The sequence below is a fragment of the Callorhinchus milii genome, unplaced genomic scaffold (genome assembly GCF_018977255.1).
Source record: "Callorhinchus milii isolate IMCB2004 unplaced genomic scaffold, IMCB_Cmil_1.0 Scaffold11, whole genome shotgun sequence".
Lineage (NCBI taxonomy): Eukaryota > Metazoa > Chordata > Chondrichthyes > Chimaeriformes > Callorhinchidae > Callorhinchus > Callorhinchus milii.
In genome coordinates this window covers 13,429,341-13,444,963 of record NW_024704752.1, presented here as the reverse complement: position 1 = coordinate 13,444,963, position 15,623 = coordinate 13,429,341, and the positions used below count along the sequence as shown (strand labels likewise).

At 42.8% G+C, this 15,623-nt stretch overlaps 1 protein-coding gene across 3 annotated transcripts in view; it reads right to left on the bottom strand.

Annotated features, from left to right (window-relative positions):
* Positions 1-15,623, bottom strand: part of ankmy1 (ankyrin repeat and MYND domain containing 1) — an 18,437-nt gene extending 2,814 nt beyond the window's left edge. Inside the window, exons 1-15 of one of the 3 annotated variants that reach the window (XM_007887179.2) lie at positions 15,190-15,623; positions 14,319-14,465; positions 13,376-13,851; positions 12,252-12,468; positions 11,760-11,909; positions 10,202-10,623; positions 9,755-9,926; positions 9,007-9,051; positions 5,602-5,754; positions 5,031-5,138; positions 3,596-3,727; positions 3,242-3,355; positions 2,783-2,936; positions 2,278-2,437; positions 145-305 (exon numbers count right to left, since the gene is read on the bottom strand). In XM_007887179.2, the coding sequence (XP_007885370.1) occupies positions 145-305; positions 2,278-2,437; positions 2,783-2,936; positions 3,242-3,355; positions 3,596-3,727; positions 5,031-5,138; positions 5,602-5,754; positions 9,007-9,051; positions 9,755-9,926; positions 10,202-10,623; positions 11,760-11,909; positions 12,252-12,468; positions 13,376-13,851; positions 14,319-14,465; positions 15,190-15,465 (2,887 nt within the window). In that variant the 5' untranslated portion in view covers positions 15,466-15,623. The remainder of the gene's footprint in view (positions 1-144; positions 306-2,277; positions 2,438-2,782; positions 2,937-3,241; positions 3,356-3,595; positions 3,728-5,030; positions 5,139-5,601; positions 5,755-9,006; positions 9,052-9,754; positions 9,927-10,201; positions 10,624-11,759; positions 11,910-12,251; positions 12,469-13,375; positions 13,852-14,318; positions 14,466-15,189) is intronic. The other 2 variants (XM_042338986.1, XM_042338985.1) reach the window with 2 other exon arrangements.

The window sequence follows — 15,623 nt, the reverse complement described above, 5'->3', positions numbered from 1 at the left end:
CCAACACTCATTTTCTATAATTTTCTTGGGATTTTATCTACGATACATACTGAAAGCATATACCTTCACCACTAGATTTGCACAACTGTACAATTACTTGGTTGGATTTGTTAAAGATGTACATTAAAAATGAAATGGGCATACCTCTGAATCGCTTGCATTCATACTTATGAAATTCTTCCCAAGCAGTCAATTTGCAGGCCCTGCTGCAGTAATAGACCTCTTTGCACCGACTGCACAGAGTCAGACGCACACCCACTGAGCGCCCACAGTTGTAACAGAATTTGAACAGAAACAAGGGTTGTCTGTATAATGCAAGCAGAACGTTAGATGTTGTTAGGTTTTGAAAACCAGTATCTGAGCTATTTCTGAAGGATGAAAGAAATGCAATACTCTGTATTGCAGACTTCATTTTGCTGTCAGATATCAGTTGTGTATAATACTAATGCTGTCGTCTAATGTTTGATGCGTCGCAGCTGTCAAGCTACCGGCCCATCTCCAACCTCCCCTTCCTGTTCAAGGTCCTTGAAAGAGTTGTCGCCTCCCAGCTGCGCTCTTTCCTCTCCACCCATTCATTATTCGAACCCCTTCAGTCGGGTTCCGTGCTGCCCATAGCACAGAAACTGCCCTGGTCAAGGTCACCAATGACATCCTGACCATCTGCGACCAGGGCTCCCTCTGCCTCCTCGACCTATCGGCAGCATTCGATACGGTCGACCACACTATGCTCCTCCACCGCTTGTCCTCCCACCTCAACCTTCAAGGCCCTGTCCTTGAGTGGTTTAGGTCATACCTCTCCCACCGTCTTCATTTTGTTTCCACGAACGGCTTTTCCTCCAACCCCGACACTGTCTCGTGCGGTGTCCCTCAGGGCTCTGTCCTCGGTCCCCTCCTCTTCACCCTCTACATGCTCCCCCTGTGGTGACATCATCCGCAGACATGAGGTTAACTTCCACATGTATGCGGATGACACCCAACTCTACCTTTCCTCCTCTACCCTCAACTCCACGACCACCGATGTCCTGACAGCTGTCTGTCTGACATTGAGTCCTGGATGAGAGACAACTTTCTTCAGCTCAACGTGCGGAAAACTGAGGCCCTCCTGATTGGCTCACGTCAGCGTCTCCGCACCTCAGGCGCTGACAGCATCAGCATCCAAGGCTGCACTCTCCACCTCTCAAAGCCAGTCAGGAACCTCAGTGTTCTGTTCGACCCTGAGCTGTCCTTTCTCCCTCATATCCGCGCCACAACTGGCACCACCTTCCATCACCTCCGGAACATCGCCAGACTATGGCACTACTTCACCCCTCACGCTGCTGAAACTCTGGTCCACGCCTTTGTCACCTCAAGGCTGGACTATGGGAACTCTCTCCTCGCCGGCCTTCCCGGCACCTCCCTCCACAAGCTGCAGGTCATTCAGAACCCTGCAGCTCGTGTACTGTCCCGCACCAGACACCGTGACCACATCACTCCCACCCTCGCTCGCCTCCACTGGCTCCCCATCCCCCAGAGGATTGAATTCAAGATCCTCATCCTCACCTACAAGGCCATTCATGGCCTCGCTCCCTCCTACCTCTCCAACCTACTATCCCCCTACTTACCTGCCCGAACCCTCCGTTCCTCTGGCTCCGGTCTGCTCCACATCCCCCGCCCCAACCGCCCTACCATTGGTGGCCGAGCCTTCAGCCTCTCAGCCCCTAGGCTCTGGAACTCTATCCCCCAGTGCCTTCGCCGCTTCTTCCCTTTCCTCCTTCAAGGCCGGTCTCAAGACCTTTCTCTTTGACCGTGCCTTCAGCTCCCCTCTCGACTCTCTACTCCCTCCTCGCTCCCTCCCTTCCCTCCCCTCACCATTTCCCCCCTTGCTCGGGTCCTGACCCAACTGTACAGCGCCTTGGGACGTCCTCCCGACGTGAAAGGCGCTCTATAAATGGAATCTTGTTGTTGTTGTTGTCTGTGATGGAAGAGAAGGCCAATTTGAATAATGGAGATAAGGGGGATACAAATATTTTCTGAAACGGTGTCTGTCCATTTCTAACACAAACGATCCTGACTGAGTCAGATAGATAGAAGATAGATAGATAACACTCCAGTGCTTTACTGGGAGAGTGCTGCATTGTGAGATGAGATGTCAAACTAAGTTGCTAGCGCTATCTATTCAGGTGGATTTTACATATCTGGAAAGAGACGAGATTTTCTCCCAATGCCTTCACTTCATGATTTGTTTGAGGGTCTTTGCACTTTGCTGGACAGTGACAATTTTTATAGAGTGTGCCTTACCTCTGCAGTTGATTATCTTTCATGCTTTGCCACGTCTCAGCAAATTCCTTTTGGGTTGGATATTCTTTTAAGTCGCCCACTACACTGTATCGGTGTAAGATGGCTTTTGCGGTAAGACTGATTTGATTAGGCTGTCCTTCTACACCATCTTGCTTGTCAACTTTAGGTTTTGAAATCAAAAGAAAGTAATTGTTATGGCCAAAATTCAAAGAGGAGTGCTCTTGTCCTTCCTCCCCAGCTCGGACTCTCACAGGCCAGACTCGCATTGAAGAATAACAAATTTGGTGACAATTCATTGCAACATAATGATACTTTAATCAAGCATGTTTCTGTTTGACATACAAAAAAAATCACTTTTGACCCATTTTAAGGCAATTCTGATTTTTATATCGGGTTGCAAACAGAAATCGAAAACGCGTGCTGCATGTTTGTTGGCCAGACTAAGGAAATTCCCTAACGAATTGTGTGTGGTGGTCAAAACAAAGTGCTAATGTTTCTCCAATACCTTTCGCCAGCTCATCTATCCGTTTCTTTTCCTTCAAAATGGCAGCATGCCGTAGGGGTCCACCAAGTCTTTTGAGCAGTTGGCGACGGTTGTTGAAGATTTCTCTCTCCTCGGGTGTCAGAGCATGATAAGGCGTTTGCGCTATCTTCTGATCCTGCATATTCAGGTAACCAGAACGGTTTCAAAGTGAAGCCGAGTTGTAAAGTTTGCAAAGATCCCAAGCTCCATGCTCTCAACTGTGGTGAGTTGTTCATTTCAGGCATTAAAGCACAACTTCCCCCCTCTTCTCTCCCCAACCCCCCACCCCCCCCCCCCCCCACCCATTCCCCCGCAATAACTAGCTTCCCTGATATTTATTCCATGTGGATAAAAAACGATTTTCAGGATTTAGTCACTACATAAGAGTTACAGTAAAGAAGTTCTTTAGGAAGCTCAAGACATTCCTTATGACAGATATACCTGAAAAAACTTGAAATATGCATAGTCTACAGCTGTTCCCACAGTCATATTGTCTCCATGTGCGATTGTGATAGGCATCAAAATATTGGCACCAGCTCGAATTAATTTGTCCACCTGTGCAACAGACATGTTTAAAACTAGTGGTTGCAAATATAATAAAATGTAGCAAGCTTTATGTATAAGGGAGAATGATAAATTAAAATTATAGTTAATGAACAAGTGTAGATATCTCCTGTAATTGCCTCTGGTAGTTGATCAAGGCACAAAACACTACCTGGGTAGTCCTGTGGTAATAGCATGCAGTCTTGAGTTTTCCTATTAATGGCTTAAAAAAGCAAAGGGCAAATTACTTACTAGTGCAAGTCGATCTTGCATTGATCTCCTGTGCTCATACGTTGGGTTCAGTGCTGAAGCAAGAGCACTCCCTACCCCGTTACCGAGTGGTAGATTCACGTTAGCTCTATTGTTCAAGAGTTCATCCACTGCCTACGTACGACAGAAGATAGAGAGAGAGAAAAAAGAAAGCTCAAAGGTCACCAAACAATTATTGAATCTTCTCTTGCACAGGACTGTGAGGTCACAACTGCCTGGACCAGTGTACAAGTTGTAGGTTACATTTATTCGCTTCCCAACTACAGCTTCAAACCTGTGTTTCCTTTGATAAATTCAGGCTTATTTCTATACACTTGCCTTCACTTCATCTGCAAGGGGTTGAGCAAGTGGTTTTCTAGTTTCTTCAAAAGTTTTTATTGTTGTATTTTTCTTGTCAACTACATTCTTAATGGCAGGTGTCTTTACTGCTGCTAGGTTAATATTGCCTCTAATGGAAGACAGGATACATTGAAGATTTTGTAGCAAGCACACTGATGCCACTCAGTGGCAATTCATCAGTCCTGCAGGAAGCTAAAACAGACTTCTCTGATAAAAATGATTCTCTGGGCCCATAAGGTGTCTAATCATTAGTTGCATTCATGCAAACTGCACTGAGTTTCACTCTTTTTGTGTCCACACTCGCACAATTATCCTTACATCAATATCGCATCGGTTAAAAAACAATTGTTTTTTGTTAAACTTGCAACCATGAATGCTTGTTCCTCCTGCTCCCACCCACTTTTGGTAAAATGTTTCAGATGGTCCGAATGAAGGAGCGGAAAAATAACAACAGAAGGTGAGACCCAGATTTTTGCTGGACTGTCAACAAGGGAGCATGGAGGGTAAGTGGGAGTAAGCAGGACGGAAAGGTAGGGAAGTGTCAGGGTGTCGAAGGATTTGTAGATGAGTATAAGAATCTTGAAATCTATCTGTTCTGTGATAGGGAGACAGTGGAACTTGGCGAGGACTGGTGTGATGGGTCTACGGAGTTTAGAGCGGGTGAGTAAACCTTATTATTAATTAATTAATTTTGTCAATAGTGGAACTGTTGGCTCCATAATCACAGGACTCACTGTGTAAAAAAAANTCCAGCATTAATTTTTTTCCCTCTTTGTTAATGTTAGTTTTTACGACTAATAATAATGATAATAATCCCTCAAGAAAAAAACAATAATAAATTGGTCATTTCAATCCATGACTGTTTGTTGGATGCTGCCGTGCGCAATTGGCTGCCGCGTTTCGCCTACAAATATACGGTCAATTCACTTTACAGCATATTCTGTGAAGCGCTTTGAGATGTCCAGAAGACGTGAAAAGCACCATATCAAATGCAAGGATAATAATAATAAAATTTTGTTGCCAGAGCACTGGATTTTACCTTCAAGTGAAGCAAAGAGAATTGAAAGGGAAGACATACCAGGTCGTTTCCACTGCCGATTGCCAACGAGAGTGGTGAGTGCCCGCTCCACAGGGTATTGGGATTTGCATTATGCGTCAATAGCTGCTGAACAATCTCATGAGCATTCTGGGATGAGCAGCAAAGAAGGAAACTCACTTACAGATCAATAACCATGTTTACACAAAAAGAACTCATCAGCTCAGAGATATCATTGAAACAGCTTATTAGATATGTGGCTTGCTGGGATCGTCAGCGCACATATATTTATGGATGATTCACCGAGTGAGAGAGTCACAGCTAGAGAAAAGGAAAGGACCAAGCACTGAAATCTGGAATATGCCACAAGTCACTACGCAGGAGTAAAAAGAGAAACTCTAAAGTCAAGGGAAGAGCTTTACAAGTGAGCTCAATGATATTCAAGCAACTCACATGTGCAGCAGCAGAAACCTTACACAGTGCAGGCAGAAAGTATAATAAAAAAAAAGGACAAATCAGTAAAATCAAGGAATATCGCAGTCGAATATAATGCAAAACTGTGACTGGGGTTATATTCAACAGCGCAATGAATTTTTTAAAAATTTCTTTCTACCTTGTAATCATCATCACGTTGGGCAGCAATGTGCAGTGGAGATCGACCAACATTTGGGGGAATTATTGCAGGCTGATCGAAGTAATGTGGAGGGACCCCAGAATGATTGAGGCTTTTTACTTCGAACCCGATCAGCTGCTGGACACCAGAAACCTGCAAGAAAAAGAAAGGTTGAGGGAGAAAGGAGAAGAACTGGGGAAGGAAGGCAGAGTGGGTTAGAGGAAAAAAGTGAGTGGGCAAACAGAAAAGTGAGAAGAGAGTGAGGAGAGAATAAAACATTGCCACTGAGAAAGTGAGTGAAATGGAAATGGAAAACAGTAAATGACTTGGCATTTTCCACATTCTTTGAAAGAAGTTCAACCTTTATTACATATAAAGAGGATGATGCTTTTTATCTTGTGGAGGATATTAATTGTGCTCTTGTCACTTAAGAATTCAAGATTCTCATCCTCACCTACAAGGCCATTCACGGCCTCGCTCCCTCCTACCTCTCCGACCTACTATTCCCCTACTTACCTGCCCGTACCCTCCGTTCCTCTGGCTCCGGTCTGCTCCACATCCCCCGCCCCAACCGCCCTACCATCGGTGGCCGGGCCTTCAGCCTCTCAGCCCCGAGGCTCTGGAACTCCATCCCCCAGTGCCTTCGCCTTGCCTCCTCCCTTTCCTCCTTCAAGGCCGGTCTCAAGACCTTTCTCTTCGACCGTGCCTTCAGCTCCCATCTCGACTCTCTACCCCCTCTTCGCTCCCTCCCTTCCCTCCCCTCACCCTGACCATTTCCCCCTTGCTCGGGTCCCGACCCAACTGTCCAGCACCTTGGGACGTCCTCCCGACGTGAAAGGCGCTCTATAAATGAAATCTTGTTATTGTTGTTGTTAAGCGTTTCACCCATAAATACATTTAATCCATTTTACATTGTATCCTGTCACAACCACTTTGAGACGCCTTAACAATGTAAACAGGCGCCACATTAAATGCAAATATTATGATTATTATTATTATGATCGAAATTCTTCCTCTTCTCAATCCTAAACTGTTTTGCTCTAGTTTTAAGTTTAGAGTTTAACCATCTGCTTCTGCTTTTGTTGCAGGTTACTCAATATCCCTTGCTCTGGACAGAAATTTAGGGCAGGTGATCAAAGACTTGCGGACCTTTCTACTCAATTATCGAACCAGAAACTGAAACCCTGGAAAGTGTACCATGTCAGGTTGGTATATGTCATACATATCTTCTGCTCCAGCATCTGGGTCTGCTGCTGAATTAAGCAGTAGTTCTGTAATCTTCACTCCTTTAACGCCAGGGATGGACACAGCAATGTGTAGAGGAGGTAGTCCAGCCAGCTGTGGAGAAATAGTTCTAATTTCCACATGTGTTCCTTGTTTAAATAGATCTTCTTTATAACTTGGGTTTGCTTACAGTATGAATGGGGTATCGGACCCCACCTATAAATATACGTAGAAGGCTGGTGAACTTGCTTTAAAAAGCCGGTTGCCAGGCCCTGTACTAAACAAAAAATTAGATGACTTCAAGGATATTAGATCTCAACTCTGCATGAAGTGACGTCAGTAGCGATCTGATAACCCAGAAGTTGATTGTTTTTTTAGGACAAGGATTTGGCCACAATATTACAGAAGCACTGACTGGTAATAGGCCATGTTGTAGCACTCTTGGGATTGTTGGGACTTCAAATTGCCATGCTTTAAAAGGGGTCAATTATTTCTATAAGATGAGAAACAAATGAGGTTGACTTGATGTCATTCTGTTCACATATACCATTTAATGTTTCTGTGAAATCTACACAACCATGAACTTAACTCACTGCCACTTGCATAATTTTACCAAATGGGAGCCTTTGGCAAGTTAGTTTTTCATGTGAATGCTCCAAAAATTGGGGCCACGGAATGTTTTTTTTCCCAGTGTATAGTTCATTTTGTCATTCATATAATGGAGTCGTAATAACGGGCATTATTAGAAGGATACAGGTATGGGGATTGCATTGATGGGGCACGTGTTTAATTCCAACCCTGCTCAGGACCTAAAGCAATCTTCTTAAATCATTTTCCTTACCAACCCATATCTCTCCAATTCGGCTGAATGAGGAATTGATTGACAGAGAAGGTTACGGGGGAATCTAATGGAGATCTTAAAAATTCTTAAAGTATTTGAGAGGATAGATAGTAAAAGATTAGTTCTGCTATTTGGTAAATTGCTAGTGAGGGCACAGAGCTCGGGGTTAAGGAGTGGTTGGAAAAAGCTTTATCATGCAGGTTTTTAGGATGTGGAATGTATATAGAAGCATAGCCAGTGGATGGCTAGGACTAGAAACAAATGAGGTTGATTTGAACTCATTCTGTTCACATACCATTTAATGTTTCTGTGAAATCTACACTACCATGAACTTAACTCACTGCCACTTGCTCTCTTCCTCTTCCATCTGTCTGTCTGTAGTTGCCTCTTTAAGGGAAGCTAGAAGGGGAAAGCTCTCAGGAAGACCACAGCCAGACCTCTGAGCTGCCGTGGCCCCCACAAGCCCACTCTTGCCCCTCTCCTAACTCATTGGCAGTGCCTATCCTCTTACAGTCCAGCAGGCGGCTTGCAGAGGCATCCTCATCTGTAAATAGCTGATGGACCAGTCAATCAAGCCAACAGCTCACCTGTCTTAAAGGGAACCGACTCTTTAGCTAAGTTTTACTCAGCCTTCCCCCAACCCCACCAAGAATATTTTCACCCGCCGCATCTAAATGGAATACAAGTGAGGCTGAGATCATAGTGATATTGAGATAGCGGGGCTTTGCTAGCTGTCAGTTCAACTTATCATGTGATAATTGCAGACATGATGCTTGCCCTTCCATCATGTGACATCAAAATTCCAACCCCCTCCATCATTTTGCTACTACAAATACCGGTTAAAGGTGCCAAGCTAAATACCTACACTGGATTTCTTAGCTTGAAAAGGGGTTAGTTGCCCTTGCCTAGCCTGCTTGCAGTAATGAACTGGTTCATTGCGTTTTACTCAATGATAGATTGCTCCCAAAATCAAACCTGTATATAAAGTACAGAGGTTGATAGCAACTAATTTCATAAAGGTCAGCTGAAAGCAACATTATCACAAGTAAAGTCTCAAATACAGTCAATGTGTCTCTGAGGGTAAAGTGAGAATAAAATACAGACAGCTGTCTGGATGGTATCCCAGACTACATTATCATGCGTTTTCTTGTATTCCTTGAGTTAGTTTTTACCTTGTAATCTGAGGTCTGGTACCCTTCAACATATAATATAGACACCACATTTTATAATATGTACTACTACTCTTCGCCCTCCCATTCCTTTGACAACCTTCACAAGAAAACAGAGACTCGGAATCTGTAATAACTGGGAGACCGAGTTTGAGTTCAACTTTGCCTTACTTTGGATGTTTGATCAATCCCGCCTCCAACTAATAAGCCTTGACTCTGTTTAAAAAGAACAGATAATTAAAAATCGGAAGTGAGACCTATTATTAGTACAACAACAACAGCTTGCACTTGTATAGCACCTGCCCTCTACGCAGAATAGCTTCTCAGAGCGCACAGTACCATCAGCCTAGGTGCTAAAGACTAGAGGTAAGATGGAAGCAGCCTTATTTAGCAGAATCACAACCTCAGGACTTAGACGATGTTATCCATCATTTGGATTGTGCAGGCACTGGACCTTCTGATTGTGTTGCAGCTCCATAATATGTAAATACAAATATCATTGCTGTGCAGTAAGTACACAAATAGGTTTGCAAAATGAGTCATACTATACTATACGGTTTAACGGTAGTGTCACATTATTGCCCATGTGGTAGCCACACTGCATTGTGAATCATGCAGCAGCTACAGTGCACCACGACTCACTCACATAGGCAGTATCACTGCAGCATTAGCTACACAGTAAAGCTACATTGCAGTATGAGTCACACGACACAGCTGTAGCTGGTTGTTAAGAATTATACTTGACAACATCACTTCAGTGTTTTATTCAACAGTATTTTATCCTCTCTTGTAAATGCAATGTATGAGTTTTAAGACAGTTACGACAATACCTCATAGAGGAATAATGTGAGGCAATGATGGTAATTTATCTCCAGTCACACAGTGCTCTTTTTACCACAAAACATCCCGATTACCTTACCTTTTTGGGGAATCGGATATTTGTATTTACTCCTGTCTCCAGTAAGAGCTTCACCCCACTAACATCGGCTGCTAGCACAGGAAAGAAAATTGTTTGCATTGGGTCTGTAAAGATATTAGGGTCTGCACCTCTGTGGAGAAGCAACTTGATTGTCTTCTTTCTTTTCCGGTGTCTGAAAATGTTACAAAAATTGAAAAAATGGCATTTTGGGAATTACTTTAAATATATTACATGACTGAACATTCAAAAAATTAAGTTAAGTAAGAGGTTTGCTTATGAGAGTGGAAGAACATTGTCTTTTTAGTATTTTAAATGTTGATGGTCCTTGGTTTTACACTGAAGGTCAAAGACTGCAGGCAAAATTCAGGAACCTGTTTTTCCGGGTTAGTTTCAGAGAGAGCAACTATTAATAAACATGGAATGAAGCAGTGCATCTTCTACACCTACTCGCTTTTCATTTGGGCCATTTTCCACACAATTTCTGCCATATCATGCTTGGATGATCCTTGTTCTTCAATCAATCGGTTGAACATTGCATTACGGCTTAAGATTTCAGCAGCATACTGCAATTTCTTGTTGGAAACATCAATAGAAAAGTCATGGAGGGCCTCAAAAGATTCGAAAGGCTGAGATGTTGCAGAGCCAATGTTTATCTCATACTGATCCTCCTTAGCTTCGTGCTCAATGATATCCTCGCTTTCTTCAAGGCTTTGTTCAAATAATTCAATATGCTTTTGGTTCAAATGCTGATCTGCATGTAGACTTCTCACACGATTTAAGGTGCCAAGCTTAATTTGTTGATCGTATACATGGAGAATTTCTGTATTCAAATCAGTCGTGAGTGGTTTATCCATTTCTGTTGAAGAATTCTGGTGAAAGAGCAGTTGAAAATTAAGTGAACAAAGATCAGAAGACAACAATAATGTGCTTAAACTACATTTGATCTAAGTCATTCTTTGCATAACTGAAACTGTTATTCTTAGTATTCTGGCTACTTTTGCCCATTAGATGAACTCATCCTTTTGTGGGATTCATAGTTTGTCTATCCAGAAACAAGACAATAGCATTGACAATAAAGCAAATGAAATGTTCCTACTAAAACGAGAACTATTCAACTCAGGTATTCAAATCAACTATTGGATTGCATCATCTCAACTGGACACCTGACCACAGTGGCATGATTAAATCCAAGGGCTCACTGTGTGGAATCACACTCATTGTATGATGCAGTAAGGGAGCTTTCTGGGCAGTAGATATTAATCTTGTTACTGGTTGGAATTGTGGCATTCAGAAAACACTTAGTGAGTAACATTGGGGTGGATAATCTACTGTCTTTACAGCTGGTACATTTAAGGTTTATATAGTTCATTTCCCTGGAGGTAAAGAAAAGGAGATCTTGGGTAAATTGGGCACTTATATGTTTGGATTCAATTAGCCTCAGTGTCTAGCAGCCATTGATTGTTCTATGCTGGACACCCTTGAGACTGAGACTTTTGCCTGAGCCTTAGCTTGTCTAATTCATTGCTATTAGCTCATTCCTCTAACATCAGGGATTATCCTCATTGCCCTCTTCTGCACTGCCTCTCAGGCTTGAGCAGCCCCCTTCTATCACGGTGGCCAGAACTGTATGCAGTTTTCAAAGTGCGGCCTGACCAGACCACTGTACAGCCTGAGAATGATGCCTGGGGATCTAAACTCACCTGATTTAGCAATATAGCCCAGCATCCTGTTTGCCTCGTTCGTGGCTGCCTCACACTGTTTTAACATGGTGAGCGACTTGTCAACTAACACACCTAAATCTCTTTCAGCGTCACTCCTTGGCAGGTTTAACCCTATCCAAAGAATTCATTCAACAGGGGCCACCTCTGACTGGAAGAGGGGTCTGATACACACCAATAATACTAACTTTTTGGCAACACTGTTTTTCATCTTTGCCAAACAGACTCTAGATACAGATATACAAACATATTATAGTTTACAATAGTTTACAACCTACTGAATTTACCAATTGAGCAGGAATTTCAAATTGGAAAGAATCGATGGGGTAGTACAAAGTGTTGCAGGAAATGAGGGCAGTGGTACTTTCATCATCCAGCTTGTTCACATTAGCTCCGTTATCGAGGAGAAAGTTAATGATGTTGTTGTGACAAATGATCTGTAAGAAATTGTTCATAAGCTGTAACAGGTGAATGAGCTGCAATTGTCAAGGATTAATGCTCAACGATTCTCATCTACATCTAATACATTTGACATATTTCTCTCTCTTCTGCACTTGAAGACAATTACAGTGTGTTCTTACTTGAGATGGGATACTAAGGCATTAACAACAATTTTATACCCCATCCTGGTTGAGATCAGCTAAAGCAAAACAGATAAGAAATTGAAGGTGAGACCTTCTGAGCCTTTTCGTACAGTTCTGAGCAACTGAGTGAGCCCCAGCTTAATTTGCTTAACAGATTCAATTGACAAGCCAAACAAGTGATAACTGAATACTTACAGAAGCAGCAATGAGTGGCGTATTCCCATTGAGATCAGCAACATCTGCACTTGCTAAGTTGGCTTTCAGGATTTCCTTTACTTTCTTAAAGTTCCCATTTCCAGCTGCAGAAATCAGCTTTTCAGCATTGCACTCAAGAATGCCTTTGGGTCCAAAGCCCTCCCGAATTCCTTCAATCACGGCAGTTGCATTCCACTGGAGCTTTTTCTGACTATGTCTGTTTATGTAACATTTTAGAGCATCAGAATTTGGCAATTTTAAAAATTTAGACTTTTCTTGTAGTTTTCAGTTTTCTGTAGTTCTCAAAATAATTTACAAAAAAGGCTTCAAAATTAAAACTTTATCTAAAAATTTGCCAAACTATGGATACTTTTTGAGGATATTTTATTTAAATGTTTTGCCCACCAAATACACAATCAATCCACTTTACAGTATATTTGGTGAACCTCTTTGAGACGTCTGAATGACGTGATAAGGCACTATATCAAATGCAAGGATTATTATTATTAAAATCTATGTAATAGATATAGGAACATCAAGGGAAATTGAGCAAGAGCCTCAACCTGGAAAGTCAGGAACACTGGCTTATTACCCTTCTTTATTGAATTTCCAATTGTAGATACAGTATATAGTTCCATGTGCCTAGCTGAGACCAGACATTGGGTGAATAATTGAAAGATGAGTCACTGGCAGGCTATACTTGGCAAACTCCCAGAGATGATGGAAATGTTGCATCAACAGAAGTCTAACATTGATAAAAACCCTACATAAATCTGTTCAGACCAATTTGGTCCTCAGGAGAGAGAAAACTAATTTAAAGATTTATGGCTCAGTGAGATGATCATCTGAGCCACACAGAGGTTGATTCCAGAGCCTATGCTGAATTATCTGATCTCAACTGAGGCAACAGAGATACTACAGTTACTTATCCAAGTCCTTATTGCTTGGATTCAGCTAACTCTTGATCACTATGTAGCGATCCAGCACCTGTGGAATCCTACCAATGGAAGAAAAAAATAGAATGAAACAGTATCAGGAGATCAGGGAGGGGGAAAATAAGGTAGAGAGAATTAGCAAGAGTAAAAGATTAGGTTTGTACAACATTGTAATCTACAACTGCATACCTATGTCTGTGGATATGCTTCTGCATTTTAATGAGCAAAGGGGTATTGTTCAGTAAGTCAATTTCTTGGTTACCTTCTGCAATCCTTATTCTATAATCTTTCTTGAAAAAATACTTGTCGCAATCATCCTTGAATGAGTAAGTGAGAGGGAGGTGATCGCAATCATTGGAGTATTGCTCAATGTTTTGAGGCAAAGTGTATTTATCATCAAAGAGCAGCTTTTTGAAAGGATAGAAAAACGGGTCTGTGTTAGGGTCCCTTCTCCAAACATACTTCTCTTCTTCTGAAGGGTTTATCACAAGGGTGTTTTTCTTGATAATGGGATGATAATATGGGTGATTCTTCATTGTAAACTTTCTGGGGAGAGCAGTACAAAGCTTGATCAAGTGGTCGCGGTACCACAGACCCACATCTTGGTGTCCATTGGGGTACGTCAAGACCCCCGGTCCAAAGCGTTCATCAGATTTATACAACCCCTAAACAGCAAAGAAAATACATTTTCTAGGTTACTGAACAAAAAACATGCTGTGACATGAATAGAATCCTTATTCATACATCTGATGCATAGGGAATATCTAAAGAATTCCCAGTGGAATCAAGATCTTGGGTTGAATGAGGCTTCCCATTCTAAGTCATTGGGGGAGAATGAGAGTGGAAAGAAAGAACTTGTATTTTTAAAGGACCTTGTCTCAAAATATTCTGAGTTCTTCACAAGTAATTACTTGCCAGTGTAGTAACTGTTTGCTTGGTTGAAGAACAGGGGGAGAATTCATTGTATAGACACTCTTGATGTGAAATGTGGGGTAATTCAGGTGAGCTTTGTTGCCAATGGAGTTACATCTGTTAGAAAGATTCTGTTAGCTGTAAATTTAAATGGACAAAGTTACATTTTGGAATTTGTTGTGTGTTATTAGATCATGTATGTTTCAGAATCGCTGAATACCTGGAACACAGAGCCATCGTTCATTTCTATGGTACCATAGCCTTCTTTACGATCAAGGTAAAATTTTCCAATAAATTTGACTCCATCTGTCCAAGAGTAAATTCCATCACCGTGACGATGATCTTTATAGAAATCTCCTTCATAAGACTGCAATGGTAACATTTAGGGCTTCATTATTTTCCGAATATATAGAATATATTCTGTCTGAATTGTAGGTCATAGCAGGATGTAAGTAAGTTCTAAAGAGCGAACTGTTCTTGGCTCGCTAAGAATTTCTCCATACCCTTCAAACGACAATCAAAACCTTATAAAGGCTGTGCCACTTATTTTAGTGATGACCAGTTGTGCTTATTACGTGGAATTACCGAAACGGGACATTGTGCCCAACAAGTCCCATTATTTTTATTAATAGTCGATGCCAATATTTATACTCTCATGAGCCTCTTCCATCACCCCCCCACCCCCCCCACCCGCCACCCCAACCCCAATACTTTTCTATTCCCTTGTTTCATGTATATCTACACAACATTGAAATGAATATATATAACATAAACATATATGCTGTGTAAATTGCAAGTTGTGGTTATTGAAATGAGATTTGTGGATGAGGCCAGTTTTAGAGGAACTTACCTCCCCAACCTCCCCAACCCCCCCAACCCCCCCAACCCCCCCAACCCCTCCAACCTCCCAAACCTCCCCAACCCCCCCAACCTCCCCAACCTCCCAACCTCCCCAACCACCCCCCCCAACTCCCCCAACCACCCCAACCCCCCCAACCCCCAACCTCCCCAACCTCCCCAACCACCCCCCCCAACTCCCCCAACCACCCCAACCCCCCACACAGGTTTTGATTGATCTTTGATCCACTTACCTCCCCATTGCCCCATCTAAATACCCCAAACCCATGCTTCTGCCCGTCTTTGAGGTCTCCTTCATACGTGCAGCCATCTGACCAGGCCTGCTCGGGCTGCCTTGCCTTTGGCACCGGGCTGAGGTGGGGGGTGTCTGTGTGAGTGGGGCTGACAGGCTTGGGGGGGGCCGCCTGGTGGAGGATGCCATCTGCAATGCCCCGATCCCGGGTTTCAGGGTTCAGCTCTCCTCCTGGGGCTGTGTCCTCGAGTCGCTGCTCAACACTCGGCAATGTCATAGCGACCGGAGTTCTTCCCGATTCCTACATCAATCGGAGAGAGAGAAAACGCTTCGAAAAGAAGTGATTTCACATGGGGTTTTTTTTTGGGGGGGGGTTTGCACAAGAGGAAAAGTGCACCTTGGTTTGGCTGTCTGTGTGTCTGTCTATGTGTTGTT